Source organism: Malassezia japonica, chromosome 9 (genome assembly GCF_029542785.1).
Source record: "Malassezia japonica chromosome 9, complete sequence".
In the NCBI taxonomy this organism is placed as follows: domain Eukaryota; kingdom Fungi; phylum Basidiomycota; class Malasseziomycetes; order Malasseziales; family Malasseziaceae; genus Malassezia; species Malassezia japonica.
Genome location: NC_083378.1, coordinates 464,030 through 489,781, shown reverse-complemented (window position 1 = coordinate 489,781; position 25,752 = coordinate 464,030). Strand labels below are relative to the sequence as shown.

Here is a 25,752-nt window from a genome sequence, read left to right as displayed (position 1 = left end):
TATCACTGCTTCAGCGACTCGCGCAGCAGATTGCGCAGCACGGCCGCACGCGCCCGTGCCGCGTGGATGCACTGCTCGAGCAGCGCCTCGTTCCGGAGCACCTGGGGACCCGCCTTGGCCGCCATGGCATTCCCTGCGAGGCGCACGAAAAAGACGTCCGCGTCGTCGTCCGCCTCGGTCATGCCGATGTGCATGTGCGCCGAGAGGAGCGACTCTTCGAATGCTGCAGGGTCCGCAAGGATATAGGTGCTGGATTAGCAGCGATACGTACGAGTCGTAGAGGCCAAACGTCGACAGGACCGGCCACACGCGCAGGTCCAGCTTCTGGTTGCGCTCGCGCGAAAAGACACACGACGAGGGGCCGCTGCACTGCAGCAGCGTCGGCAGGCGGCAGTCGGCGAGCGCCGCAACGACTGCGAGCGCCGCGGCGTCGAGCACGTTGCCGTCGGCACTCACGACGACGACATCGACGTGCAGCGCCCACGCCGCCACGCCGGGCTCGATGCAGAGCGACTCGCGCGAGACGGCGAGCGACTGATCGAGAAAGAGCTGCAAGTAGTGCGCCATGCACTGGGCGTCGTCCGACGGCGGCCCCGGCTTGTACTGCGGCGAGCAGAGCGGGGACAAGTCAAGGCTCGGGACGATAAATCCTTCGTTCGGGCGGTCGTGATGAGGCTCGGTGACCTGCGCCTGCACCGCCGCGGTGACCATGGTGCCGCTGCCGAAGCGCACCAAGGCACTGCCGTTGCTCTGCGACAGAATGCCAGTGGCGACCGACGCCGCGCGGAACTCGGCAGGCGCACGCCCATCCTCACGCACCTGCTCGTCCAGGTGCCGGCGCAGAAAGTCGACGGGATATAGCTTCTTGAAGATGGCCGTCTGCACATCGGCGCTCGCCGCTGGCGCCGTCATGGTGGAAAAAGTTACTTTACTAATCCTCCAGTGCCATGGTCACGACCGTGTCGGCGCCCGGCAAGGCGCTCGTCGCGGGGGGCTACCTTGTGCTGGACCCTACGTACTTTGGCGTGGTCTTTGCGACGGATGCACGCTTCTACACGAGTGTCGCTAGCTTTCCCCAGCGCGACACGCCGCGCATTCGCGTGCGCTCGCCGCAGTTCCTCGAGGCCGAGTGGGTGTACGACGTGGTGCTGCCTGCGATGGGCTCGGAGGATGAGCTGACCGAGGGACTCCAGCTCGTGCAGGTCGACGAGAACGGGAAGAACCCGTTTGTGGCGCTCACGCTGCTCTACGCGCTGCACCTCGGCATCGAGACGCTGGGCGACGCGCTGCGCTCGCAGCTCGGCGGCGGCCTGGATATCGTGATTGCGGGCGACAATGACTACTACTCGCACCGCGTCGAGGTACGTAGCTGTGCTAATGCAGGGACAAGCGCCGCAGCTCGCGCAGCTCCAGGCCCTGCCGCCCTTTGCGCCGCAGCACTGCACGCTGAGCAACGTGCACAAGACCGGCCTCGGCTCGAGCGCGGCGATGACCACGTCGCTCACCGCCGGCGTGCTCTTGCACCTCGGAATTACCAAGGGCGAGAGCGAGGATGAGGCGATGCCACTTGCGTCTCTCGGCCTGATCCACAACACGGCGCAGCTCGCGCACTGCGCGGCCCAGGGCAAGGTCGGCTCGGGCTTTGACGTGTCGTCGTCCGTGTGGGGCAACCAGCTCTACCGCCGCTTTGACCCGAGTCTGATCAAGGATGTGATGCGCGAAGAGTCCGGCTTCCGAATCGTCCGCACGCCGACCGAGACTGAAAAGGTACGTCGCTCGGCTGACGCAGCGGCCGCCGATCCACCTGCTCCCGGTGCTCGATCCCCGCAACCCTTTGTGGCAGCCTGCGCCGCAGGACGCCAACGGCGTGCCGACTGCCGTCGAGGGCATGATGGAAATCGCCCGGTCGTCGACGCGCGAGAATGTCGCGCGCCCGGCGCCGCTCCAGCTCCCCCCCGGCATCCGCATGTGCCTCGCAGACGTCGACGCAGGCTCCAACACACCCACGCTGGTCGGCCAAGTGAGCGCGTTCCGTAAGAACAAGCCCGAGTGGGGTACGTATCCCTACTGACCCAGCCGCACAGCTCTACCGCGTGATTGCAGCGGCGAACCAGTCGCTCGCCGATGGCCTCCTCGGCCTGCACGTTGCGTGTGCGCGCGACAAGCACGAATACGCACGCGTGCTCACTGCGCTCGCCCAGCGCTCCTCGTCGGAATGGGACGCGTACCGGAAAGAGCACCCCTCGCTGACGGCCGACATGTTTATCGATGTGCGCAACTCGATGCGCTCTGTGCGCGGAGGCATGCGCGAGCTCGGCGTACGCGCCGGCGCGCCCGTCGAGCCGATGGAAATGTCGCGCCTGCTCGACACGACGATCCGCGACGCAAACGGCATTCTCGGCGGCGGCGTGCCGGGAGGTACGTGCTTCTACTTATGCAGCCGGCGGCTACGACGCCCTCTTTCTTCTTTTCCTGCACCCCGACTCGCTCAGCGCACCGGACGAGCGCGTGTACGCGCCGAGCGACGTGTGTGCGATCTGGTCCGAGTGGTCCGAGCTCAGCGTCGGCCCGCTGCTCTGCGGCGCGGACCATCCTGGCGTCGCGGGTACGGACGCGGGCCCTGTGCTCGACGATATGGACCCTGCTGTAGCTTCCGTGCTGCGCGACCTGCAGCGCACGCGCGCCGGCCTCCGCGTCGAGCGCCGCGCAGTCGACGGCCTCGAGCCGCTCGTAGCCTCGCTCGGCACCTAGCTGACTAATTCGAAAATCCTTCTGACACGATGGCGGCCGCGCTACTGCGAGAGGCGCTTCCGTCGCTGGACGAGCCCATTGTCACGTACCTCGACCAGTATGTGCAGGATGCCGGCGAGGATGATACTGTTTCGATCATGGACGACGTCGTGCAGCCGATGCTCGAGTCGGCGGTGCTGAGCGAGCCGGCCTCGTCGAAAGCCCGCAGTGCGCTTCCGGCGCTCCTGGAGAAGCTGAGCGCCTTGGTCGCCGAGCGCGAGCCCGTGCACGATGCAGAGCGCCGTGGCCTTACGCGTCTGGACAAGGTCATTGATATGCGCGACAGTGCGATGAGCAGCACGTCGCGGTACGACGCCGGGGCGGGCGGCATGGACCTTGCGCTCGGCCGCAGCGACCGCAACCGCACTACGGTCGACGTGAAGCGCCTCGAGCGCCAAGAGGCTAAGACGCGCGCAAAGCTCGCGAAGCGCGAGCAGCGCGACCTCTACCAGTCGAGCAAGCTGGTCGAGACGGCGAAAAAGATGGCGTCGTACGAGGAAATGTACCTCAAAGTGAACCCCCTCGAGTCGATCAGCACCGGCGCGGCAAAGGGCAAGAACAAAGATATCCACCTGCCGAATATCGACGTGTCGTTCGGCAGCAACCGTATTCTGAGCAACGCCGAGCTTACCATGGCCTATGGCCGCCGCTACGGCTTGGTCGGACGCAACGGTGTGGGTAAGAGTACGCTCCTGCGCCACATGGCGATGCGCGACGTGCCGATCCCGACCAACATCTCGCTCCTGTACGTCGAACAGGAGATTACGGGTGACGAGACGTCGGCCGTCGACGCGGTGCTCAAGGCCGATGTCTGGCGTGAGCGCCTCTTGGAGGAGGAGGGGCGCCTGAATACCGAGCTGCAGGCCCTCGAAGATGCCGCGCAGGCCGCCAAGGAGGCGGCGCACGAGGCGAGCCAGGACAACAATGCGCTCTCGCGCGGCTCGGCCGTCGACCTGCCGACGCGGCAGCGTGAGCACCAGCGCGACGAGCTGTCGGCGCGCCTCGGCGACGTCCAGGCGAAGCTCATCGAGATGGAGGCCGAGACCGGCCCCAGCCGTGCTGCCGCGCTCCTCAACGGTCTCGGTATTGTCGGCGCGGATCAGCAAAAGCCGACCAAGCACTTCAGTGGTGGTTGGCGCATGCGTCTTGCGCTGGCGCGTGCGCTCTTCTGCCAGCCCGACCTTTTGATGCTCGACGAGCCGTCGAATATGCTTGACTTGAACGCGATTGCGTGGCTCGAGGACTACCTCGTGAACGAGTGGAAGGGCACGCTGCTTGTCGTGTCGCACGACCGCGCCTTTCTCAACCAGGTGGCGACGGATATTGTGCACATGCACTCGGAGCGCCTCGACTACTACAAGGGTGACTTTGACCAATTCTACGAGACGCGCGACGAGCGCCGCAAGAACCAGATGCGCGAGTACGAAGCGAACCAGCAGAAGCGCGCGCACCTCCAGGCCTTTATCGACCGCTGGCGCTACAATGCGAACCGCGCCGCGCAGGCGCAGAGCCGTATCAAGGAGCTCGAGCGCCTGCCCGAGCTCGAGCCGCCAGAGAAGGAGGTCGGCGAGCACTTTACGCTCCCCGAGACCGACAAGATCAGTCCTCCGCTGCTGCAGCTCGACAATGTCACCTTTGGCTACTCGCGCGACCGCATCCTCCTGCGCAACATCAACTTTGACGTCACGATGGATAGCCGCATCGCGCTCGTTGGCAGCAACGGTGCAGGCAAGTCGACGCTGATGAAGCTGCTCATCAACCAGATCAACCCGATCGAAGGTGATGCGAAGCGCAACTCGCGCCTGCGCATCGGCTTCTTCTCTCAGCACCACATCGACCAGCTAGACCTGTCGGTGAACCCTGTGGCATTCCTCGCGGCGCGCTTCCCGGGCCGCACGGAGCAGGAGTACCGCCAGCACCTCGGCTCGTTTGGCATCACCGGCACGACGGGCCTGCAAAAGATTGCGACGCTCAGTGGTGGTCAAAAGAGCCGCGTCGCGTTTGCGCAGCTGAGTCTCATGAAGCCGCACGTTTTGCTGCTCGACGAGCCGACCAACCACTTGGATATCGAGGCGCTCGACGCGCTCATCGACGCCATCAACCGCTGGAACGGCGGCGTGATTGTAATCAGTCACGACGAGCGCTTCATCAACAGCTGCCTGAAGGAAATGTGGGTGTGCGAGAACGGCACCGTGTACAAGTTCAACGGCAGCGTGTCCGAGTACAAGCGCGTGATTGTCGAGACGAACAAGCGCAAGCTCGAGGAGGCGATGCGCAATGCTTAGCGACTATTTCCATAGGCCATCGCCCGGGCTACGGCTTGGCGCGTAGCGCTAAACGCCGCTTCGACACACGCACGCCCTGTGCCAGGGAGCACCGCATCGGCAGCGTCGGCAATGCTCTCCATACGCGCATCCGTCCGTGCAAGGACCTGGAGCATCTGCTTTGCTTTCCTGGCACGCTCGGGGAGCGTCGGCGCGGTACCGCCGCGGCCCTCGAGCGACGGCGAGATCGACTGCCAAAACTGCTGCAGAAACTCGTCGGTAGCCGCATGGCACGAGATGAGCTGCTTGTGTACATCACCGGGAAGCTCTGCAAGCGTGTTGCCGGGGTGCTGCTCTTTTTGCTGCTCCATGTTGTCGAGCATATCGTCGAGAGAGACGCGCATCGTCTCGCCGGGCGGCTCAAACGTACGAATGTCGAGCTTCCACTGCTGCAGCTGCCCGTCGAAGCGCGCTGCAGTGGCCTTGGCATCGGGCGCACTTATATCTTGCATCGCCGCATCCTCCGCGCCCGCCTCGAAGTACGCTTTTTGGTCGTGGATCTCGAGGCGGCGTCCGCCGCGCTCTCGGTGCTCGTTCAGGTCGTCCATGACAATTTGCTCATAGTACTTTCCGGTATCCTTGGCGTACTCTTCGTCCACACCGCCCGTCTTGCGGCGCACACGGCGCGCATCCTCGTCGGTCAGCTCGCCCAAGGACGAGCGCAGGAGCGAGCTGGCATGGTTGTTAAAGCGGCGCACAAGAGGAAGCGTGCGCCGGTCAAAGCCCGCACGCATCGTCCAGTCCTGGACATTGCCTGTCTCGCCGTGGTCCTCAGCGGTAGACTGCAGATCGAGCAGTGCGTCGTGGGGGTTGTGGGGCGTGCGTGGCTCGATCCCGTCGTCTTCCTCTTCGAGGTACTGGTCGAAAATAGGGTCGTCACGCAGCGTCTGCTCCGACGCGGCCGAGCGCTGCGAGGTGCGCAGGCGATGGTATAGTTTCGACTGAAAGTAGCGCGCCCAGAACGTGCTTTCGTTGAGCTTTTCCGGCACATTCTCGTTGTAGGCGCGTGTCAGCACGGGGTATTGTTCAAACAGCTCGCGGATGAGCTGCGGGGTAATGTTGATTTTCATCTCGCCCGACTCGCCCTGCGTCGGCTTGGGGTCCGCGAGCTGAGCACTGCGGCCCTGGCGCTGCTGCATCTTTGCACGCTCGGAACGCAGGAGCGCGGCGCGTGTGGGATGCGCCCAAAAGTCGGCATCTGACAAAATTTCCGAGCCGACCACTTCTTTGTGCAGCGCAAGCAGGCTAGGATACGCGAGCAGCACCTGTCCACGAAGCTTCACCTCGGGAATCTCGGGCGTGCCCGTGCCGTGCGGCGTGCGCGGCGTGTCGGCTGGCGTGCTGCTGCGCTCCTCTTGCGAAGTGCGCGCACGCGCGATCGCCGCGGCGAGGCGCTCTTTAAACTGCTCGCGCGCAGCCACGGCCACATCCTGCTCGGCGTTAAACGTAAGCATCGCCGCGCTCTCGCCATTAATCGTGTGCCCCGACTCTGCCTCGAGGCGCAGCGCGGTTTGCGCTGCGCCCGGTTTCGAGACTTTGAGGCCTTTCAGGTGCGTGTCCTGCACGCTGAAGCCCGGAACGCTCGACGAACTGCTCGACGGCTGCCATTTCAGGAGCCCATCAGCGCCGAGCACGAGCGTGCCAGGCACCTTCTTGTACGACACGGCCGCATACAGTGCCTGCGGCGCGTCGGACATCGTGCCGAAAGCCACGTGGTACAGTAGCACAAACTCACCTCCCCGGGCCCGCACCCCGTTTCGCTCAGTACATCATGGTTCAGATTGACGAGAGCACCCGCAAGGCTATCCTCCCCCAGCTCGAGCAGGTCGTCCGCGACATCAAAGAGCAGGGCGTTACCGGTTACCAGCGCCACATTGAGCGCCTCGCCGCCGGCCACGACAAGTACCACGACAAGGGCGACTCGGCTGGCTCGTTCGACGATGACGCTATCCACCGCATCCTCTCCAAGGTGAACGAGGACGGCAAGGTCCGTGAGAGCGTCGGCACCGACCACCACCAGCAGGCGCTCATTGAGGCCGTGGAGCGCGAAATCAAACAGCTGAACTAAGCTGGCGCCAACGGAACTAGTTACCAAGAATGCCAGATAAACCTGTTTATATCACATTCGTAGCTTGCCAAAAGAATCACCACCACGCTGGGCCGCATCCCACACGAATGTTGGCCCCACCACTTGTGGGGCATGGCCCATGCTGCTTTGCATTACGTCAGGCCCGTGCTCCACGTGGAAAGTGTGGAGGCTTGCCAACGCGCCACCATGGGCAAGTTGGACTACTCCAAGTGGGATAACCTCGAGCTGTCCGACGACTCGGACATTGAGGTGCACCCGAACGTGGACAAGAACTCGTTTATCAAATGGAAGCAGCGTGATATCCACGAAAAGCGCGAAATGCGCAAGATTGAGCGGTCGCAGCTCGAGGCGGAGGAGCGCACGAACACCGACTTGACTCCCGAGCTCACGCGGCTCGTGAGCAGCACGCGCAGCGAGGGCGCGAGCTTTTATCAGCGAGAGCTTGCACGCCTGGTTGCGGGCCGTGCCGAACGCGGCAACAAGGACGGCCCTGACGGCCCGACGCTCGACGACATGCTCCTCTCGCTCCTCCTCCAGATCAATCAGGAGGACAAGGTGAAGGAGAAGGCAAACTCGCCCGAGCTTGGCGATGTGCTTGTCGCGACGCTCGAAAGCCACATGAAGCGCCTTGCCGAGCGCCAACAAACGGTGCACGCCAAGCTCAAGGAGATGGACGAGGAGGACAAGCGCAAGATTACGAGCGACAGTCTTCACGACGGATGGGACAGCGGCGTACGTACCCTAACTGACCCAGCATGTGGCCAAGCCCGAGGCGCCTGTGCAAAAGCCGCCCGCGAAAAAGACGACGCAACAGATCGAGACGCTGAACCCCGGCGCGTCCCACAGCAGTGCCCCCCCCAAGAGCGGCAACGACTCGGACGCAGAGGACGAAGAGGTGCCGACCGTCACGCCGGTGATGAAGACGTTTGCGAGCCTTCCCTCGGCGCTGGCCGGTGTTCCCTTCGCTACCAAGGCCTTCCCCGAAGGCTTCAACCCCGCCAAGCAGCTCAAGCTGGAAGCGTTCCAGGAGACGTTCCAGTACCTCGGCTCGCACAAAGAGCTGCTGGATGAGTCGTACGGCGCATCGGACGCCCTACTGATGCAGGCCTTTGAATCGCAAATGGCCGGCCAAAAAGCGCTCGCACGTCTGTGCACCGAGAAGGCGCTGCTGGTGCAGTACTGCAACAAGCTCGGCCGCGACGGTGTGAGCCTCTTTTTCAAGCGGATGCTCTCGCCCGACGGCCGCGCAGCCTCTGTCTTTTTGAACGACGTTCTGGCTACCTATGACCGCATTGCGTCGCGTGCCGATACCCTGGCGAAGCAGTACAAGGACGACGGCGAAGGTGCCGAGCAGATCCAGCTCATGGCCGAGGACCCCAACACGGTCATTTCTTTCGATATTCCCGACGGACCGCCCCCCGAGGACATTACGATCGAGGGCGAGGGCGCCGAGACGATGGACGTCGGCCAGGTCCGTGCGTGGCTGCAGCGCCGCTGGGAAATTTTCAACGGCTTTGACGAGGACTTCCGCGAGGCGCTCAAAACCAAGAGCCTCGATCGCGTGAATGCTGCTCTCGGCAAGATGCCCGTCGAGAAGGCCGAGGTCGCGGTCCAGGAGCTCGATCAGGCGGGCATCCTCAACTTTAGCTCTACCGAGGTCCGTGACGAGACCGGCCGCAGCTAGATAGCCTCCACTTCACGTGACTTTTCTTCGGGCCTGCGCGGGGTTTCGCTCTTCCTCGACGCCCTCGCCGCGAAGGACATCATGTCGGGGGCCGGTCAGGATGACTCTGCCGCGTCGTTTATCGGCGCTCTGATCTCGCTGACGTCGAGGTCGAACATGCGTTACCAGGGTGTGCTGTCGAATATCGACGCTGCGCAGGCCACGCTGGCTTTGGAAAAGGGTAGGTGGTCTTTACTTATCCAGTGCGATCGTGGGGCACCGAGGGCCGCTGTGCGGCTGCAGGCCAGCCGCAGGACGAAGTCCCTGGAAATGATAAGGTGTATGATTATATTGTCTTTCGCGCGGCCGACGTCGTCGACCTGCGCATCGACGACCCTTCGCCGGGCAAGACGGAGCCGGACCCGGTGGTGACCGCGTCGGAGCAATCGGTACGTATCCAGCCAGTTGGTGAGAGGACGAAAGCATTCGGATGTAAAGTGGATCTCTGATCCCGACTATCCGAGAGCGCTTTTTTCATGTGGATAGTTCCGCTGCCTTCCTACTGATCTCACCTGGTCTTGTGAGCAGACTAACACCAGCCACTTCCTGCGCACTCCCCGGCGCCGGGACTGCCTATGCAGGGCATGCCCCCGCCTGGCATGCCCCCGCATATGCCCCCGCACATGAGCCCGTACGGACCCATGTACCCGCCGAACATGTACGGCATGCCGCCCGAGGGCTTTGCGTACAACCCCTACATGCAGCCCGGCATGATGGGCATGCCCCCTCCCGGTCCCCAAGGCGCACCGTTCGGTATGCCGCCGCCCCACATGCAGGGTATGCCGCCGCCGCCTATGCCGCAGCCGGAGGCTTCGCCGAGCATCGCGAAGCAGACCGATGCTCCGGCGCCCGCTGCGGCGCCGACGCCCGCGCCGCAGGCGGACGTCGCAAAAGTGCAGGCGGACCTTGCGTCGCTCCAGGTCGATGCAAAGCCCACCGCGCCCAAGGCGGAAAAGGCCAAGGAGCCGGTGCAGCCCAAGGCCGAGCCCAAGCCGGACGCCAAGCCTGCGCCCACGGCCGAGCCGCAGCCTGCTCTTGCGCAGCCCGCTGTCCAAGAGGCGGTGGTGCAGCAGCGCCAAAAGCCGACCGTTCCTGGTGCTGCGCCTGGCCGTGCTGTTGCACACAAGGTCCCGGTCGGCGACTACGACTTTGAGAGCGCCAACGCCCGTTTCCAAAAGACACAAGCGGCGCCGGCCAAGCTGGACGCCATTCCGCCGGCGGCCGAGACGCCTACGAGCTTCTACGACAAAAAGTCGGGCTTCTTTGACAACATCAGCAGTGAAGTCAAGGACCGCCACGAGCGCCGTGGCCCCAACACGGAGGCTGGCGCGCCCCGCGAGCGTTTTGTGGACGAGCAGGCCCGCAACATGCAGACGTTTGGTGATAATGCAGCGGGCTACCGCGGCGCTGGCCGTGGACGCGGCCGCAGCGGGCGTGGCCGCCGTGGCCGTGGCCGTGGCCGGGGCGGCGGCAGCAAGCCCGAGTGGGCCGACTAGTGCGTGTTGTAGCGTAAAATATATTGATTGCACTATAAAACGTTATGCGATGAACTGCGCGGTGGAATCGGTCGCAGGATATATAGAAGGCAGGACTGCCTCGATGAATGCGAGATTTACACAAGCGTGAATTGAAAGACTTGGGCCATCATCGCTTGGAAAAGGCCCTTCATATTGATGGATGCAGATGTGGTCCACGTGCCCGCGGAAGGATCGGAGAATTGGTCGGTCGAGACTGGGCGAAGGATACAGGGAGTCTCTGCGACCCAGCGCTTTGCTTTTTCGATCAATGTATGAGCAGCGGCATAGGTCGGACTCCCTTCTGGCAGCGTGCTAGGGTCCATGAAAAAGATACCGTGCGTGTTGGCCTCGGCGAGCAGCTGCGCCAACGACAGCTGGCTCAGGAACACGTTGAACGCGTCCTGCGTCAGACCCTCATCGGGGCGGCACTCGGAAACGCTGAGGCCGCGCAACAGAACAGGCTTTTCAAGCGAGAGAATCGCGTCGGAGAACAGCGCAGGCGACCCGTCGCGCGTTTCGGCGCGGTGCAGGCGCTCCAACAGGCACAAAACCCATAGGCAGCGCTTCACCATCTCGCGCTGCAAGATGGTCGAAGCAAGCGTCGCATTGGAAGGCTGCTGCACGATTGGCTGCTGGGCAAGCTTGAGACAGGTGTTGACACCGTGTGCGAGTGCGGAGAACGCATCTGCGTACTGCTGGCACCGCGTGAAATAGATGTTGAGCAAAACCATGCTCTGGGCATAGTCCAGTGTCACTTCATTTCCTCCAAGCTGGACATTGCGAGGTGCCAACAGGCCACGCGCCGTATAGTAGCACTGGTAGCCAAACTCCCACGCAGACGCACTAACGCCTTTCGTCCCTTCGTCACCGGGGATGCGGATGGCGGGGAAGAGTGTAGAGGCAACCGCGGCAATCAGCAACAGCAGTGCTTGGCGCTGGCACGCCTGGACCGGCGTCCACTCGTTCGTCGTCGGTTGACGCACAGCCGTGACGTAGTGCTCAATCAAATCCCACTGCAAGAACGGAAGGGAGTGCTGCAGATCACCCCTGCCGAGGCTCAGCAACACCGGTGTCGCCGACCGCGTCAAGAGGCGTTGCGCATCACTCAGCAACTTCGCATAGTCGGTGTCCGACCATCGACCCGTGGGGAAGAGCGACTTCTCCGATTTTTGGGGGACAGGCGCATGGGCGCGCGTTGCACCTCCAAACACACCACCCGGGTACTCCACTCCCGTTTCCTCACCCTTGTACATACTCGGCACATCGCGGTAGTACGACGACGCGGGGCAGAGCTTCACTTGGCCATCCTTGTCAAGAACTCGGATGCACACCGCCTCCACCGCTGTGCTCCCACTGTGTCTCTGCGGGCTCAGCAGTCCAAGCGTCTGCTCACCAGTCGTGTCCGGCGAAACCTCAGTGTGACCTTGACGCAAACAAAAGTCGGCTAGCTTTTGCGTTGAAATGCCTTGCGCCGACACGGATCCAAAGAAATTGTCTAGAGCCGCCTTGCAATTGTGCTGGATGACTTCTTTTTCCGACGCTGTTTCCGACGGGATGCTAGGAGTGCCAGTCTCTGCAGACGGCGGACCTTGCTCAGTCGGTACCATTGGTTTGGTCAACAGAGAAAGATCACTCTCATTCGAACTCGTATTCATAAGCTTGTAGGTCTGACTCATAGAGTCAAAGTCCATTCGCCCTGGCATGCCATTGCCCTGATTCACGTTGGGGGCACCACCGTACATGTGCTGTTGCTGTTGCTGTTGTTGCTGTTGCTGCTGCTGCTGTTGTTGTTGCTGCTGCTGCTGCTGCAGTGGGTGGTAAGAAGACATGGACGGCTCGTATGGGCTAGGCACATTAGGGCCATTGCTCCCCTTTTGCTGACTGGCAAAATTGCTCGGAACTCCTTGCGACTCGGGCAGGCCCATCAGGTTCATGCCGGCCATGTGGGGCTGCGCGGAAAGGTCCTGCCAGCTACTCTCGTTCTGGCTGTTGAGCCACGGAGCACTAGGCTGGAAGTTTTGCAAAAGCTGCATGTCGATGCCACTTGAAGGCAGACCCATGCCAGCGACGCTCGCATCGGGCTTCTCGGGGCTCATGCCCATCGTTAGGCCCGGGACGGCGCCGGTGCCTGGCGCAGCACCGGTGGGACTGAACCATCCGTCGCCCTTACCCCAGTTCATCGAATTCCTAGCATTCAGGTCGCTCGTGTTGATGACATTGTGCTGAAGCGCACCGGGAGTAGAGGGGGGCAGCATGGGAAACCCTTCGGCACTCGGCTGCGTCGACATGGGGGAATTACTGCCGAGGCCTGCCGGGTCGCGCGAAGTCTCTGACGACGTACGACGCGAGCCATATTTGGAAACCCTCGAGTTCCGGCTCCGGAAGACGATACCGGCATTGTCCATGATGGCGCGTTCGCGTCTAAGGTTAGCATAATCGGCAAGAAATACGTACTTGCTTGGCGGCCCACGCTTGCGCAGGACATCATCACTTGTGCAGACACGGCCCGATTGGGCGCAGTGGCCACAAGTTGGTTTTTTGCGATCACACTGCACGGTTAATTCTCTTCGGACTTTCGACCGACGTACCTTGATTTTTCGTTTCCGGCAATAATCGCAAGCGGCCTGGCCCTCTGCCGAATCTGGCAGACGAGCGCGGAATGCCTTGAGGAATTCGTGAGCGTACAAGGTGTCACGGCTGTTGTGCGTTGTGCTCCAGTCCATATGATTCGTTCTGCGTTTATTAGCCGGTTGTGAAGACGAGCGGTGAATGTCACTAGAAGTGAATGTAGGGGGAAGCATGTAGCTGCTCGCATCGGCGAACGAGTTGGGCGTCGCCCATGCTTGGTGTTTTTGGTCCCAAGGAAGGGGAATCGAGTTGGGCTGGATCGTAGCCTCGATGGGAAACGTAGGGCCGAAAGGGAGCCGAGACGTGAGCGTCTCGCCCGTCTCTGGTGCCATGGCGGCAAATACATCTGGAGGCGCCATGTTCGTCTGGGCCACATCAGGAGCACTGGGCACAGTTGACGATACTGGCTGGACCCAGTCCATCCTGCTGGTGGGGGTGCGGATGACAGAGAACGCCGTCTAGCTATCAGACGGTCATGCCGCTATTTTCTCAGCTTCATTCGCTTGCAAGACCCCGGGGTGGCCAGATAATAATGCATACGTCCAATCGTTTCACAATTCAAAGTTTGGTCATTTGATCGCAGCCAACCAGAGTTAGTAACGGGGCAGTACATCACCATGATATACATAATGCATACGCTGGACTGGTTTGGGCACCCGCATTGGCCCAACAGTGGGTATATTCGTGACATATTTTATTCCATTATGACCTAATCCAACCAGATTTGGCATTGGGAGAGACTCATCGCATGGCCCCTTTCGGGCCTTACGGGGTTCCTCGCGGCGTTAAGAGTACTGGGCTCAGCATCACGTGCCTTTGGCACGTGGTCTTGGGGTGCCCGAAACGCTGGACCAAGCGAGCTAGCCAGGTCGTGCATCATGTTGGTGTTGGTCATTGGTGCGTAGCATAGCGAGGACGCTCATACCAGGCGATTTGCACCTACCATATCGTGCCGCAGATCTTCCTGCTAAATTTAGGAAACTTTTGGTACGTACAGTACGCTCACTCCAGGTCCCTGGCAAAATCCAGCAAGTGGTGTGCACAGGAAATGTGTGCGACAAACCGATGTATGACTACCTCCGCTCTCTAGCGAGTGAGATTCACTTGGTCAAGGGTGACTATGACGAAGTATGTATTAACACTGACGCAGAATCGCCGCTTGCCCGCCCTCCTTATACTGCACTACCCGCCGCTGCGCATCGGCGTCATCCACGGCCACCAAGTCATTCCCGCGGGCGACCGCGCAGCGCTTTCATCGCTCGCACGCTCCATGGATGTGGATGTGCTTCTCAGTGGATACACGCACCAATTCGAGGCGTATGCATACGAGGGGCGCTTCTTCATCAACCCGGGCTCTGCGACGGGCGCTTGGACGACCGACATGCCGCTGCCTGTGACCCCACCCGAAACCGCAGCGAATAAGGAGACAGTCAAGAAGGAAGATGCGCCACTTGCTGACAAGCACACGGAAGAAGTCACTGAAAAGAGCGACGCAAAAAATGAGGCGGCACCCAAGCCCAGCGAGCCGCAGCTCACCGACGAGGAGCTCGCTGCGAAAAGTGTCCAGATGGGAACCACCCCGTCCTTTGCCTGTACGTCACAATACTAATCCAGTGCTCGATATCCAGGGTGCCGTCGTGGTCATCTACGTGTACCAGCTGATTGACGGCGACGTAAAAGTGGAAAAGCTCGAGTACCGCAAGCCCACGGTTGAGGTGCCAGGCACGTCCGAGTCCACATAGTGACCTCTGCGGCAATTGCCGTACTGTACTCTACATACGCCAGCGCGTGACATTCCTTGTACAATCACGCGATGAGTCGCGCTATAAAATGCCTTCCCCGCACCCCAGCTTATCGATCGATAGAACCTCCACAATCCGTGCGGTTGAGTGGCAACGAACACTGCCTCTTACCACAATGCCCGCCTCGCGCCTGTTTATGGCTCGGAGCGTCGACCGCTCCTTGTATGAAACGATCCGTGTGGCCCGTAGTTGCGGCTCTGTTGTTGCGCGGCGCGGGCTCGCCGTGCCGGTGAACCCCGCCTCGTCGGTGGACCATATGCTCGGCACCGCGGTGCCTGCGCCCCCTGCGGCCGCACCCGAGCAGAGCAAGAACGAGTCCTCGGACGACTCGAGCGTGTTCAAGTCGATGCTGCAAAAAGGTGCCTCGAGCGCCGACATGGCAGGACAGCGCGCGAATATCGAGCGTCTGCGTGGCGCAGCCACCGGCTCGTCGCGCCGCAGCACGGCCGTGCCGGGCACCAATAAGCTGTTGGCGCAATCTCTTGACGATGCCGAGATTCTGTGGCGCGACGAGTCTGCTTTCCTCCCATCCACGCCGAAGAAGCAGACCGCAGCCGATCCCGAGTTGCCACACCGCGTCGAGACAGGCCGCCCTGAAGGCAATGCGATGGAGCGCTACGTTGTGGCGGCTGCGCGCGCGCTGGTAAAGCAGCGTAGCGGTGATGTACAGATGGCCTCGCTGCAGGACCTTTCTAAGGCAATGGAAGAATGTGCAAACACTCAGCTTTCGATTGAGCTGCCGTACGAACCGATGCCCAAGGTCGAGCGCAAGGTCCAGCTGACGACGGCAACGAGTGCAGAAGCCGACGTTTCCAAGGCTGCGGACGATGGCGTGCTTCTCCTGTGCTACATCGATCATGTTGGTTCCGGAAAGGAACGCGTCAGCATGTGCTCTGGCTTTGCCGTGCAAGGCGGCGAGACGCTGGCCAAGACCGAAGGAAAAGGGCGCGGCGCACTCGTCGTGTCCTGCGACCATACCCTCGAGAGCGCGACGGAGGGTATGCGCGATGCGGGCGACCGCCAGGGCCTCGCGCTTGCCGTGACGCGCCTCGGTCACATCTACCCTGTGCGCTCTCTGCTGAGCCGCCTGCCGGATGCGGACCTTGCGCTGTTCCAGCTGGACGAGACGCCGGTCCAGGTCGATGCAGTGACCTCGACGCTGCACACGGTGGGCTCTGGCTCGCTGCGCACACTCCCCGTGTCGCCCTATCCCGCCGTGGTCCAGACCGAGCTGTCGGTGAGCTCGTTTGGCGGCTGGTTGCCTTCGCCGCAGCAAGGGCAAGGCGAGCTTAGCACATTCCCCCAACTGACCGATCATGACATGATCCGTAACCGCTGGGCGCCGGCGACGCTCGTCGGCTACAAAGACCCCATTGGCCGCGTGGCCGAGACCGGCACCTATGACGAACTGGCCCAGCTCAGCTTTAAGCTCAAGGGTGATGCGCCCGAGACGCCGGAAGGACTCCGCCCGTCGAACTTGTTGCGCTCCATGACCTACTTTCCGCTGCCCGGCTCGTCGGGAGGGCCGGTCGTCGACGCAGAGTCGGGCAGCGTTGTCGGCATCGTCCGTGGGCACCGCATGAGCCAGATGCACGGCAGCCGCGGCGATGCGGTGCCTGCAGAGAAGGTATTTGAATTCTTCGCACTCCCCGGCCTTGGCAAGCGCCGTTAGCGTCCCGCCATAGTACCACTGCTCTATACCACCTAAATCGCCTTTTTGTTCATCACAGGCGCGGCGGCCACCGGGCGGGGCTGCGCCACCGGTGCCGGAGCAGGCGGTGCCGGCGCCGGCGGGGCGCTCACCGAGGACTCGGCCAGCGCATTCGCCTTGGCAGTGACGCTCGGTGTCCCGCTCACCTCGGACAGCCGGTCGGGGCTCGCCGCCTCGCCCTCGGGGAGGACGCGGATGTTATCAAGGTCGGAAAAGTCGTCCTGTTCCACCTGGGGTGAGTATTTAGACGTACCATCACAATCGAATAGGTATACACACCGCCGACAAAGCCCATGAGGCCCAGGAAAATGAGCATGTTGCTCACCACATACGGCTTCCGGGCGCGGAGGTACCCTGCCGAGTTCTCGTAGCCAAGGGGGTGGTACGTCCGCTGCAGCTTGTTGATCTCCTTCACGGTCTCTTCTGCGCGCGGCATCGTCGCACGCAGCGCACCAGTGTGCAGCTGGCGCACAGTGCGCAGCGCTCCAGGCCACCGTCCGAGCATGGTCGCAAAGATTATGTAAGATGGGGCAGGGGCCAAGCGGGAGGGCGGAGCTATGCGGTGACCTCGGTGCCTTCGACAAGGACCTTGGACAGGACCTGTTCGCCGGCATCGTTGGTCGTAGGGATGTATGATAGACACGTTTCAGCCGCAGACTCGGTCGTGCGTTGCAGCGCCGTGGCCAGGTGGTCGGCACAGAGGCGGGCGACGTCGGGCACGCGCACGTCGAGCGTGCGGCCTGCACGCTCGAGTTGCTGGTCGATCGACGTGAGCTGCACATTCGGCAGGCCACAAGCGACAATATTTTGGAAACCTTGCAAGGCAGTGTTGTGCACGTTCAACGCAAACCCATGCGACGTGACGCGGTGGCGGACGTGCACACCGAGCGACGCAATTTTGTGTGTCGCGTCGACCCACACACCCGTATACTTTGCGTCGTCTTGCGGCGACTCTTGTGTGCTCATAGAAAGAGGCGACGCAGCGAGCGCGGCGCGCAGGCTTTCTTGGAGGCGCGCAATATAGCACCGCGTGGAGAGCTGCATTAGTCGAAGAACGTACCTGCATCGCCCCAATGTCCAGAATCGGGTAACCCACGAGCTGTCCAGGACCGTGGTATGTCAGCAGTCCGCCGCGCTGGGTTTGAAAGATGTCCGCCTTGAGCGCCGACGCCATGGCTCCGCTTACTGCAACATCGTCGCGCTTACCAAGAGTATACGTAGGAGTGTGCTCCAGCAAAAGCAGAATGTCTGTGCGAGCCACGCGCTGGGCCTCTTTCAGCTGGAGAGGCAGCGAGGCTTCACCGCCGTGCGCAGGAACCTGGGCGGCACGCAGCGCAGCGCGTGCATTAGCGCGCCGTTCGACGAGATGTTCCTGGAGTTTAAGCCCTAGACCATAGGGAACTCGGTAAGGAATATAGCTGAATTGAATAGGCGCGCGCACCCCGTGCGCCGCCGCGCGGCTCGCCGAAGCACACGCCGCGCTCATCGAAACGTTGGGGAACCTCCACACATTACAAAACTTGGTATTACTATAGGCGGGGGATGGCTTGCCTACCGGGGACTCAACAGGGAAAATGAAACAGATGTTTTAGCCAAAGATGCCTCCGAAAAGGCCACCCTTACTGGACGAGGAGGATTTCGGCGCTGCGCTTGATTGCGCCTGTGGCCGAGCCTTGGTGGTCTGTGCAGCCTGGCTTGATTTGCCTTGATTCTGCTTGGCACTGTTGCCACCCGAGCTCTTGGCTCCGCTGCTGCTGGGCGCCACGCTTACTTTTGAGTTGGACGCTCCAGCATTGGATGTGCTGCTCATCGATGAGCTGCTGCTGCTAGCCGACTTGGCTGCAACCTTGCCGGCAGGGGTATTCGACTGACACTTGGCGGTGTGGATGAGCGACAGAGGCAAGTTCTCCAGAGCACAAACGACCTTGTTCCAGTTGGTATCGGCCAGCTGGCCGATACCGTTTTCACCGAGAGATGCGAAACTGTTGGTCACCTTCGAAACGTCGTCGGACGACATCTTGCCGAGCGAGCCGAGAATACCTTGGATCATATCATCGATCGAGGTAATGTTCAGCAAGGGAACGCCGCCAATTGCCAGCGAGTACGTCGTGTCCACATCGTACTCGTTGTACTGGAGAGCGTTGAGCACGTAACCCCCATCGCTGAGCTGGATTTGGACCATATTGGCGACATCCAAGTTCTTTTCGATAACGGGCAGCGAGCCGAGCAGACCCTGGTCACCTAACACATTGTGGATGGGGTCGCAGGTGTGGATACCAGGGTCCACCTTGGTCGCCCTCGCAGCCGGGATACGGCAGTTGGTGACTTTATTCTCGGTGAACGACGCATAAATCGGCTGCGGCTGTCCGGCAATGTTGGCTTGATCCTGGATACGCGTAAAGGTGATAGGAACCGGCAAATCGTTCTGGAACGTAAGCTTGATGAAAATGTAGGGACGAAGGCCAGGGGCCGAGAAAAGAGTAAGCACGTCGAAGAAGGCATCGATACGCTGCAGCACACGAGTAGCAATACCAGGCAGAGACGAAGTCACATAAACTCCCTCGATACCCGGGCGCAGCGACTCGAACGGCGTCAACGGCGGGTTCGCGTTCGGAATACCCTTGAGCGTAGCGGGAGTCTGGTACGGAATATTCTTCTTGCCGTTGTGCTCTTGGGGCTGAGCGTAACGCTGGATGACCTCTTGCGCAGTAGAGTCGTTGTTGTTGTTGGGCTGGTACCGGAAAATACCCTCCAGGTAGTTATCGCCAGGAACAACCGTCTTGTCGTCGAGGATTGCACGACCAACATAGGTGTCCTTGTAAAAGGCCGGGAGCGACAGACCAGTGGTCTTGATGGTAATGTTGCTAGGGTTGGTCATGATCAGCTTGACCTTGTTGTCCAGGTGTTCCGGAGTACCCTTGTCCACATCCAAGCGCTGCACAACCGCCTTGCGTGTAAACGAATCGAAGCCCTTGAGCGTCGTGGTGATGTTACCGAAAGGAATTCCCTCGATCGGAATGTCACCGATAACCATGCGAGCCACAAGACCGGCCGTACCCTTGAGACCAATCGATGCACGAGGGAAGTCGGTCAGCTGCGTGAACATGGCCTGGAAGGCGCTGTGGCTAATAGCATTCAGAGGAATGTCCTTCCACGACAGAATAAGCGGCTGGGGGTCGTTTGGACCATGAGAAGTACCAGTACCAGGGCTGACCTTCTTCAAGGGCAGCTTCAAAATAGCAGCATCCTGGTTGTCGAAAATCATCGTACCCTGCAGCGAAGCCTTCAGTGGTGTCAGGCTGAAGTGCAGGGGGTTGACAAATGTTGCAATTGACATGTTTGATCCAGTAGGTGGAGACCAGGTTTGCGATTGCTTCATGAGAGTCACGAAAAGGTCGATGATTTGGATCGCATACACAATCTTGTAAATGTGACCCGGTAAGACGACATCGAGTGTCAGCGTCTTGAACGCAGCCGTAAGCCAAGAGACGGGCTTGTTGCCGTTCGCCCTGGTCACGACACTGTCACCCTTGATTTCCAAGTCGCTACCCTTGCCTTGGAGGTACTGCGAGAAGAGCTGACCAGCAGCCTTCACCTGAGCATCACTCGTCATTTTCGTAAGGAAACCATGCAAGGTCGTGTGCGTCGTCATAGCCGCAGCCAGGAACAAGTTCGTCGAATGAATCGGACCCATATACTGGCCGTTGAAGTAAATCTTAAAGTTTGACGTATCAAGTTGAATACCCAACGACGCAGGTGAGGGGATATCCGTGCCCGTAGTCACCTTGAGGGCATTCGACGTCTCACCAGGAATGTCAAACGATGTAATCTTCACACCCTTCAGGCCGTTGAATGCCTTGAAGCTGAGGTCCTTGCTGATCTTGACATCATTGAAAATAATGTTCAAGGCACGCACACGCAGCTTGTTCGTGTGGATCGTCCAGACGAAGCTAGGGTTGTGCAGAATGTAAGTCGCAAACTTAGTAAAGCCGCCCTGGTTCGTGATTTTCAGCTTGCCGTTCGTACGCAGGTTCGGCACACCAATATCAGCTTCGGCACAAATCGGCGGGAGCTGAATCTTAGCAATGTCCTGACCCTGCCACGTAACAGTGACACCCTCAGGGAATTCGATCTGAGCATCAAAGGGACCCGTCTTCAGCAGCTGACCTTGCAGACTCAAGTCGAAGCCATCGTTGCGCACATTCGTGATGTTCGTCACCGAGAATGACAGCGTAGCTTCGTCGACAATGTTCTGCACGATCGGTGCACCCACTGGACCAATGAGGTACAGCGAAGTACGATCGGTGTCCGTCGGCACCGGCTGCTGAATTATGTTTAGCGGCGTCTGGTAGTCATCCAGCTTGGTGATCGACTGAATGTCAAGTGTGACTTCAAGACCCTTCAGCAAGCTCAGAACTGCACCGAATACGTCAAACTGTCGACCAGAATGGCAGTTCGGCGGGTTGTCGTCGGGGTAGGGCTGGACTGTCGTCTTGGTGCTCGACATGGCCATAACCTGGTCAAACTGTGCCGTGAGCGGACCAAGATTGGTGTTCGTGTTTGCCGCCGCCTTTTCGATGAAACGAATCAAGTTCTTGGGATCAAGATCCATCTTTAGCGGCAGCGTACGCGAGGTGATCGTGGTGTGACCAGGGGCACGGATCGGGGGATTGAGGCTCTGGTCAATAACACCAAGGTAGATGCCTTGATACAACGCCTTTGCTTTCACCTTGACCAGGTTGATCGATGCAGTGAATGGGTTACGCAGCTGGAACGTAGCCTGAGCAGTGCTTGTCTGCGCAATGTTCTTAGGGATCACCAGACGCGTCTCAATAATCAGCAGCTGGTGCAGCGGCGGAATCTGGGTGGCAAGCCTGATACCAGACAGAGCCTGCTTCAGCGAAGCAATGGGCGTGGTGTCACGCGAGCCCTGAATGACAGCAGTCGACTCAATACCCTGCACGTAGTTCTCGAGCATCTTTTGACCAGCAGCCTTGTTTGCAGAGCCCTGCGGCGAGTAGTGCACTTCGGTAGATACATTGTTCATACCGGGCTTTAGGATCAGGTTCTTGACCTGCGCCGTACCGATGTTGTGGCCTTGGAAGAGCAAAGTAAACGAAACATCGCCCGTGCCAATAGTAATATGCGAAGGGTTGTACATGGCGGCTTTGAGCGTGATTAGCAGGTAGCTGCTGTAACCATGCGCAACGTCCAAATCGGATGTCACCACCGGCCGAGCATTCAGGTTCTGCAGACCATCCAGCGTCGTCGATACACTAAACGGAATGTCAGTAATCGTGACCAAACCAGCAGCCGTGCTCGCCTTGGCGTCAGCCGAGCCGTGCAGCTGGAACGTAACGCTCTTCTGCGCGGTCGTGTCTGCCAGGAAGCCCGAGAACTGGCTGTGCTTGTCCGAATAGGCCTGCATGGGGACGTCGTTGAACCTGAGCGTCATGATACGAGCCTCGACTTGGGTCACAGCTGGCGACATGGGTACCTTGAGAATAGCAATATCGCTGCCCTTGTAACCCTCGATGAAGTCACCACCCGCTCTCTGGATATCCAAGGGGAAACCGAACGGCAGATAGAACGGCGCCTGGGTGTTGGACGAACTCGTTGCAGGGTTCCAAGCTGTCTTCTCCGTAAACATCAGCGTCATTTGGTTGAGCGAAATCGCCCTGATAACGCTGAAGTGTACAGCAGGAAGCTTGGTTTGGACGACGAGGAGCTTGATACCCTCGTTTAGCCAAGTCACACTCGACGGGCCGGCATAGTCACCGCGAATTTCAACAGGGATCTCTTTGCCGTGGACCACATCCGTGAAGGTCTGCGAGAGCGTCGCAAGACCCTGGGTGCTGTCTTGGTGCTGCAGGCGACCAGCAAGCGGCAGATTCGTCTTGGAAAGGGGCAGCAGCGTGAATGGGCCAGCTGCGGCCGTCGGACCAAGGTTCGTGCCATTGCGGTAGACCATCGTACCGAAACGCGACAGCTGAACACCGATCTGCGACGGGTTCGTGATCACCGACTGCGCTGTAAGGTGGATACCGCCAGCAGGGTCGTTGCTTGGCAGGTCATACTTCTGCACAGTCACAGCATTCTTCAGATTATTCATACCCGTCAAAATGACACCTTTGTTGATAGTCATACCGCCCACCGAGATACCCAGTGCATCAACCTGTAGGCCTTGGCCGGCAATCTGCCACACGAAACTCGGTTGCGTCACAAGGAACTTGGTAAACTCGGTCAGCGCGTCGACGTCGGCGACGGCAAAGTCGGCCTCGAGGTTCAGCTGAGCACCCTCGTCCGCCGCAAGGCTGATCTGCGGCATGGCAATCTGACCCAGAACTTTGTTGTTCCACGACACTTGCAGACCTTGAGGGAACGAGATCTTGGCATCGAAAGGACCTGAGTTCGTAATCGAACCAACTAGCTGCGTCTTGAACGACTTCAGCTGCGGATCAATAATCGTGATCTTGTCAATGCCAAGCGTCGCGCCATCAATAATCTTTTGCACAATCGGCTTAGACAGGACAGGGAGAAGCAGGTTCAGCGAGTCGTCCGTCTTGAGTGGTACATTTTGCTGAGAGAAGGTGAGCGCCGATTCGTATTCACCGATCTGCGTCATGGACACAATCTCCAGGTTCGCCGACGCCACCGTGAAGGCCTTTTGCACAAAGTTGACCAAGTTAAAGCCCGTGTACATGTTAGTCTTACGCTTGGAGAGAAGATGCGCCTGCACCATCTCGGCCTCCTGCTCAGCCTCAAGCTCCTCCTCGCGAAGTGAACGCTTCGACGGCTTAATGTCGTTGTTAGCATTCGTCGTCTTCGAGTACGTGTAACCCGCAAGCTGGACAATACCGTCGAGCTGCTTCACATCCTGGCCGGACTGTACAGCAAGTGCACGCACCAGCGCAAATATGTCCGGCGGGTACAGATTGAGGTGCAGTGGAATTTGAGGCGAATTGGTCGTCGCCTTTCCGCCGGCCGAAAAGTCAAGATCTGTGTCGATGCCTGCGACAAAGAGGCCGTGCGACGTGACATTAGACTTGATATTCGTAATCTTGAGACCCGAAGTGAAAGGATTGTTAAGGCTCACAATCGAGTTCGCCACATCGTCCTGGATACCCGTGGTGTTCAGTACCTTGAGCTGGGCTTGACCAACAAGCTGGGTCTTGAGTCCGTTCAGCGTCGAGTTCACTCGCACGGCCGAGAAGGCCGGCACAAGGGACTTGATACCCGTCGAGCCCTCGTAACCAGAAATGTTCACTGGCGAGTCAAGACCACTGACGTAGCGGTTCAGCAGCTCGTAACCCTTGGGGCTAGCCTTAGGGTTGAAGTTCGACGTGGCAGTCAGGTTGTTCTCACCAATGACCAGGTTCAGGTCGTTGAGAACCACATCACCAACAACATCCGAATAGACCATCAACAGCTTGGTCGTGCCGACCTTGACGTTGACATTCGAAGGGTTGATGATGGTCGTGTTCACGGACAGCGTAAGCGCCTCGCGCGAACCACCAACGACATCCACACCATTAATCGTAGTGGGGTACCCGGCCAGACCCTGAAGACCCAGCAGACCACTGTCCACTGAGAACTTGATCCCGTTCAGCAGGATGCGGCCTACAGGCGTGTCGGTGAGCGCTGCGGAAGATCCATTGAATTTCTTGGGGTCCTTGGTCGAGAAGGTGAATTCCTTTTGGAATTGATCAAACTCGGCGCGCGCGTCGTCCGTCTGACTCGGGAGAATCATAGGCGAGGGACGCAGCGTGAGGAAGAGTGTTCCGGCTGTCTGACCCGAAGCGACGATGTTCAGCTGCGTTTCCGAGTTGGAATACACACCAGCAACGTGCACAATCGGCTTGCCGTTGATTTGGTCCACGATCGTAATCTCGTTCTTGGCCGAAATAATGTTCAGCGGGAAACCGAAAGGCAGGGCAAGGTCAGCACTCAGACTGTCGGACGATGCCGTAGGAGAGTAGGGGTCCGTGTCCGAGTCGTAAGTCAGGTTGAACTGCTTGATCACAATGCTCTTGATCGGATTGATCAGGTAAGGCGATTGGAATGGCACATAAATGTTCAGCGCCTGGATACCTTTGGAGAGCCACCCGACAGTCTGACCGTTGCTCAGCACAACGCTTTTACCTTGTGCGTACGTCGGGGTGATCTCACCGTTGATGTAGTTCGTAAAGACATTGCCCAACTGGTTCAGCGCCGTCTGATTCGTCGAGTATGAGAGCAGCCGGCCCTTGAGGTCAATGAGGTTGACACCCGGTGTAATATTGACATTGGTCGAGAAACCCGGACCGAGCAACAGTCCTTCGTTAAACAGTTCAATGTTCAGTGTACCTAGCTGGAAACCGAACGGAGACGGATTCGTAAGCATTGTCTTTGCATAGAATGAGATACCGCCTTCTGGATCAGCGCTGGGCAGTTGGAAGTCTAGAATCTTTACGTCCTTAAAGTTGTTAATACCCTTAAACACGACGTCCTTGGTAAGCTTCAAGTTTTCGTAGGTAGGTAGGAAGGAGAACGCCTCGACGTGAACATTTGGACAGAACAGGCGCCAAGTGAACTCTTCATTGGTAATCATAAACTGGGTGAACAGGCCAAACATCTCCTGGTCCTGAATGTTGAACTTGGTCACTTGCTTGATGCGGCCGTGACCGGCAGCAACACCAATGTAGTCCAGCCTGAAGTTGCCGAGTTCGACTTCGCGCATCTCACCACTCTCGGGCGGCGTCATCCACTTCACGACGACGGGCTCGCGGAAGTAGAGGTGTGCGGGGAAAACGCCTGCCTTTTTCACTTGACCCTCCAGGGTGAGAGGGAAGTAATCATTATGAGGGTCCGTGATATTCGACGCGGTGACATGCATAACCGTCACGCTGAGCGTGTGGTTCGCGATGGCAAGCAATACTGGGAGCAAAACAATCACCAGGTTAATGACCGCCAGAACAGGAAGCAGGATGAAGAGGAATAGAAGCATCCTCTTTCCGAAGATCTTCTTCCCGTAAGGGGTGCCGCGCGCGGCAAAGTAACCGATCGGCTTTCCGGGACGGTGCATCCCAGACGTGCTCGGCGCGAAGTTGTCGCCATACTCATCCACGTAGGGGTTGCGGCGGCGCACGCCGTCCCCGTCCATGATTGAATAAGTCCGATACGACGAGA

The 25,752-nt window shown here is 59.6% G+C and overlaps 12 protein-coding genes across 12 annotated transcripts; 7 read left to right on the top strand and 5 right to left on the bottom strand.

Annotated features, from left to right (window-relative positions):
- Window positions 1-2: 2 nt before the first annotated feature.
- On the bottom strand, window positions 3-912 carry MJAP1_004351 (uncharacterized protein; the record flags this gene model as incomplete). The annotated part of the gene is made up of 2 exons (XM_060268268.1): window positions 3-249; window positions 272-912. The coding sequence occupies 2 exons, from the start codon at window positions 910-912 to the stop codon at window positions 3-5; spliced, it is 888 nt and encodes a 295-aa protein (XP_060124251.1).
- Window positions 913-947: 35 nt separating this feature from the next.
- Window positions 948-2,751, top strand: ERG8 (phosphomevalonate kinase; the record flags this gene model as incomplete). Its single annotated transcript, XM_060268267.1, has 5 exons — window positions 948-1,361; window positions 1,384-1,767; window positions 1,790-2,054; window positions 2,077-2,418; window positions 2,441-2,751. 5 exons carry the CDS (start codon window positions 948-950, stop codon window positions 2,749-2,751), a joined length of 1,716 nt encoding a protein of 571 aa, XP_060124250.1.
- A 29-nt stretch (window positions 2,752-2,780) lies between these two features.
- MJAP1_004349 (uncharacterized protein) lies at window positions 2,781-5,075 on the top strand (the record flags this gene model as incomplete). The annotated part of the gene is made up of 1 exon (XM_060268266.1): window positions 2,781-5,075. One exon carries the CDS (start codon window positions 2,781-2,783, stop codon window positions 5,073-5,075), a length of 2,295 nt encoding a protein of 764 aa, XP_060124249.1.
- Window positions 5,076-5,103: 28 nt separating this feature from the next.
- On the bottom strand, window positions 5,104-6,811 carry TFB1 (RNA polymerase II transcription factor B subunit 1; the record flags this gene model as incomplete). Its single annotated transcript, XM_060268265.1, has 2 exons — window positions 5,104-5,123; window positions 5,149-6,811. The coding sequence occupies 2 exons, from the start codon at window positions 6,809-6,811 to the stop codon at window positions 5,104-5,106; spliced, it is 1,683 nt and encodes a 560-aa protein (XP_060124248.1).
- Window positions 6,812-6,885: 74 nt separating this feature from the next.
- On the top strand, window positions 6,886-7,182 carry MJAP1_004347 (uncharacterized protein; the record flags this gene model as incomplete). The annotated part of the gene is made up of 1 exon (XM_060268264.1): window positions 6,886-7,182. One exon carries the CDS (start codon window positions 6,886-6,888, stop codon window positions 7,180-7,182), a length of 297 nt encoding a protein of 98 aa, XP_060124247.1.
- Window positions 7,183-7,389: 207 nt separating this feature from the next.
- On the top strand, window positions 7,390-8,887 carry CDC37 (hsp90 co-chaperone Cdc37; the record flags this gene model as incomplete). Its single annotated transcript, XM_060268263.1, has 2 exons — window positions 7,390-7,935; window positions 7,958-8,887. 2 exons carry the CDS (start codon window positions 7,390-7,392, stop codon window positions 8,885-8,887), a joined length of 1,476 nt encoding a protein of 491 aa, XP_060124246.1.
- An 81-nt stretch (window positions 8,888-8,968) lies between these two features.
- Window positions 8,969-10,422, top strand: MJAP1_004345 (uncharacterized protein; the record flags this gene model as incomplete). Its single annotated transcript, XM_060268262.1, has 3 exons — window positions 8,969-9,107; window positions 9,170-9,315; window positions 9,466-10,422. The coding sequence occupies 3 exons, from the start codon at window positions 8,969-8,971 to the stop codon at window positions 10,420-10,422; spliced, it is 1,242 nt and encodes a 413-aa protein (XP_060124245.1).
- Window positions 10,423-10,538: 116 nt separating this feature from the next.
- On the bottom strand, window positions 10,539-13,403 carry MJAP1_004344 (uncharacterized protein; the record flags this gene model as incomplete). The annotated part of the gene is made up of 2 exons (XM_060268261.1): window positions 10,539-12,741; window positions 13,204-13,403. 2 exons carry the CDS (start codon window positions 13,401-13,403, stop codon window positions 10,539-10,541), a joined length of 2,403 nt encoding a protein of 800 aa, XP_060124244.1.
- Window positions 13,404-13,949: 546 nt separating this feature from the next.
- On the top strand, window positions 13,950-14,813 carry vps29 (Vacuolar protein sorting-associated protein 29; the record flags this gene model as incomplete). Its single annotated transcript, XM_060268260.1, has 5 exons — window positions 13,950-13,968; window positions 14,049-14,058; window positions 14,166-14,199; window positions 14,222-14,663; window positions 14,686-14,813. 5 exons carry the CDS (start codon window positions 13,950-13,952, stop codon window positions 14,811-14,813), a joined length of 633 nt encoding a protein of 210 aa, XP_060124243.1.
- A 175-nt stretch (window positions 14,814-14,988) lies between these two features.
- On the top strand, window positions 14,989-16,545 carry MJAP1_004342 (uncharacterized protein; the record flags this gene model as incomplete). The annotated part of the gene is made up of 1 exon (XM_060268259.1): window positions 14,989-16,545. The coding sequence occupies one exon, from the start codon at window positions 14,989-14,991 to the stop codon at window positions 16,543-16,545; it is 1,557 nt and encodes a 518-aa protein (XP_060124242.1).
- A 32-nt stretch (window positions 16,546-16,577) lies between these two features.
- On the bottom strand, window positions 16,578-17,089 carry MJAP1_004341 (uncharacterized protein; the record flags this gene model as incomplete). Its single annotated transcript, XM_060268258.1, has 2 exons — window positions 16,578-16,814; window positions 16,838-17,089. 2 exons carry the CDS (start codon window positions 17,087-17,089, stop codon window positions 16,578-16,580), a joined length of 489 nt encoding a protein of 162 aa, XP_060124241.1.
- Window positions 17,090-17,139: 50 nt separating this feature from the next.
- On the bottom strand, window positions 17,140-25,726 carry MJAP1_004340 (uncharacterized protein; the record flags this gene model as incomplete). Its single annotated transcript, XM_060268257.1, has 3 exons — window positions 17,140-17,622; window positions 17,645-17,902; window positions 18,356-25,726. 3 exons carry the CDS (start codon window positions 25,724-25,726, stop codon window positions 17,140-17,142), a joined length of 8,112 nt encoding a protein of 2,703 aa, XP_060124240.1.
- Window positions 25,727-25,752: the final 26 nt, after the last annotated feature.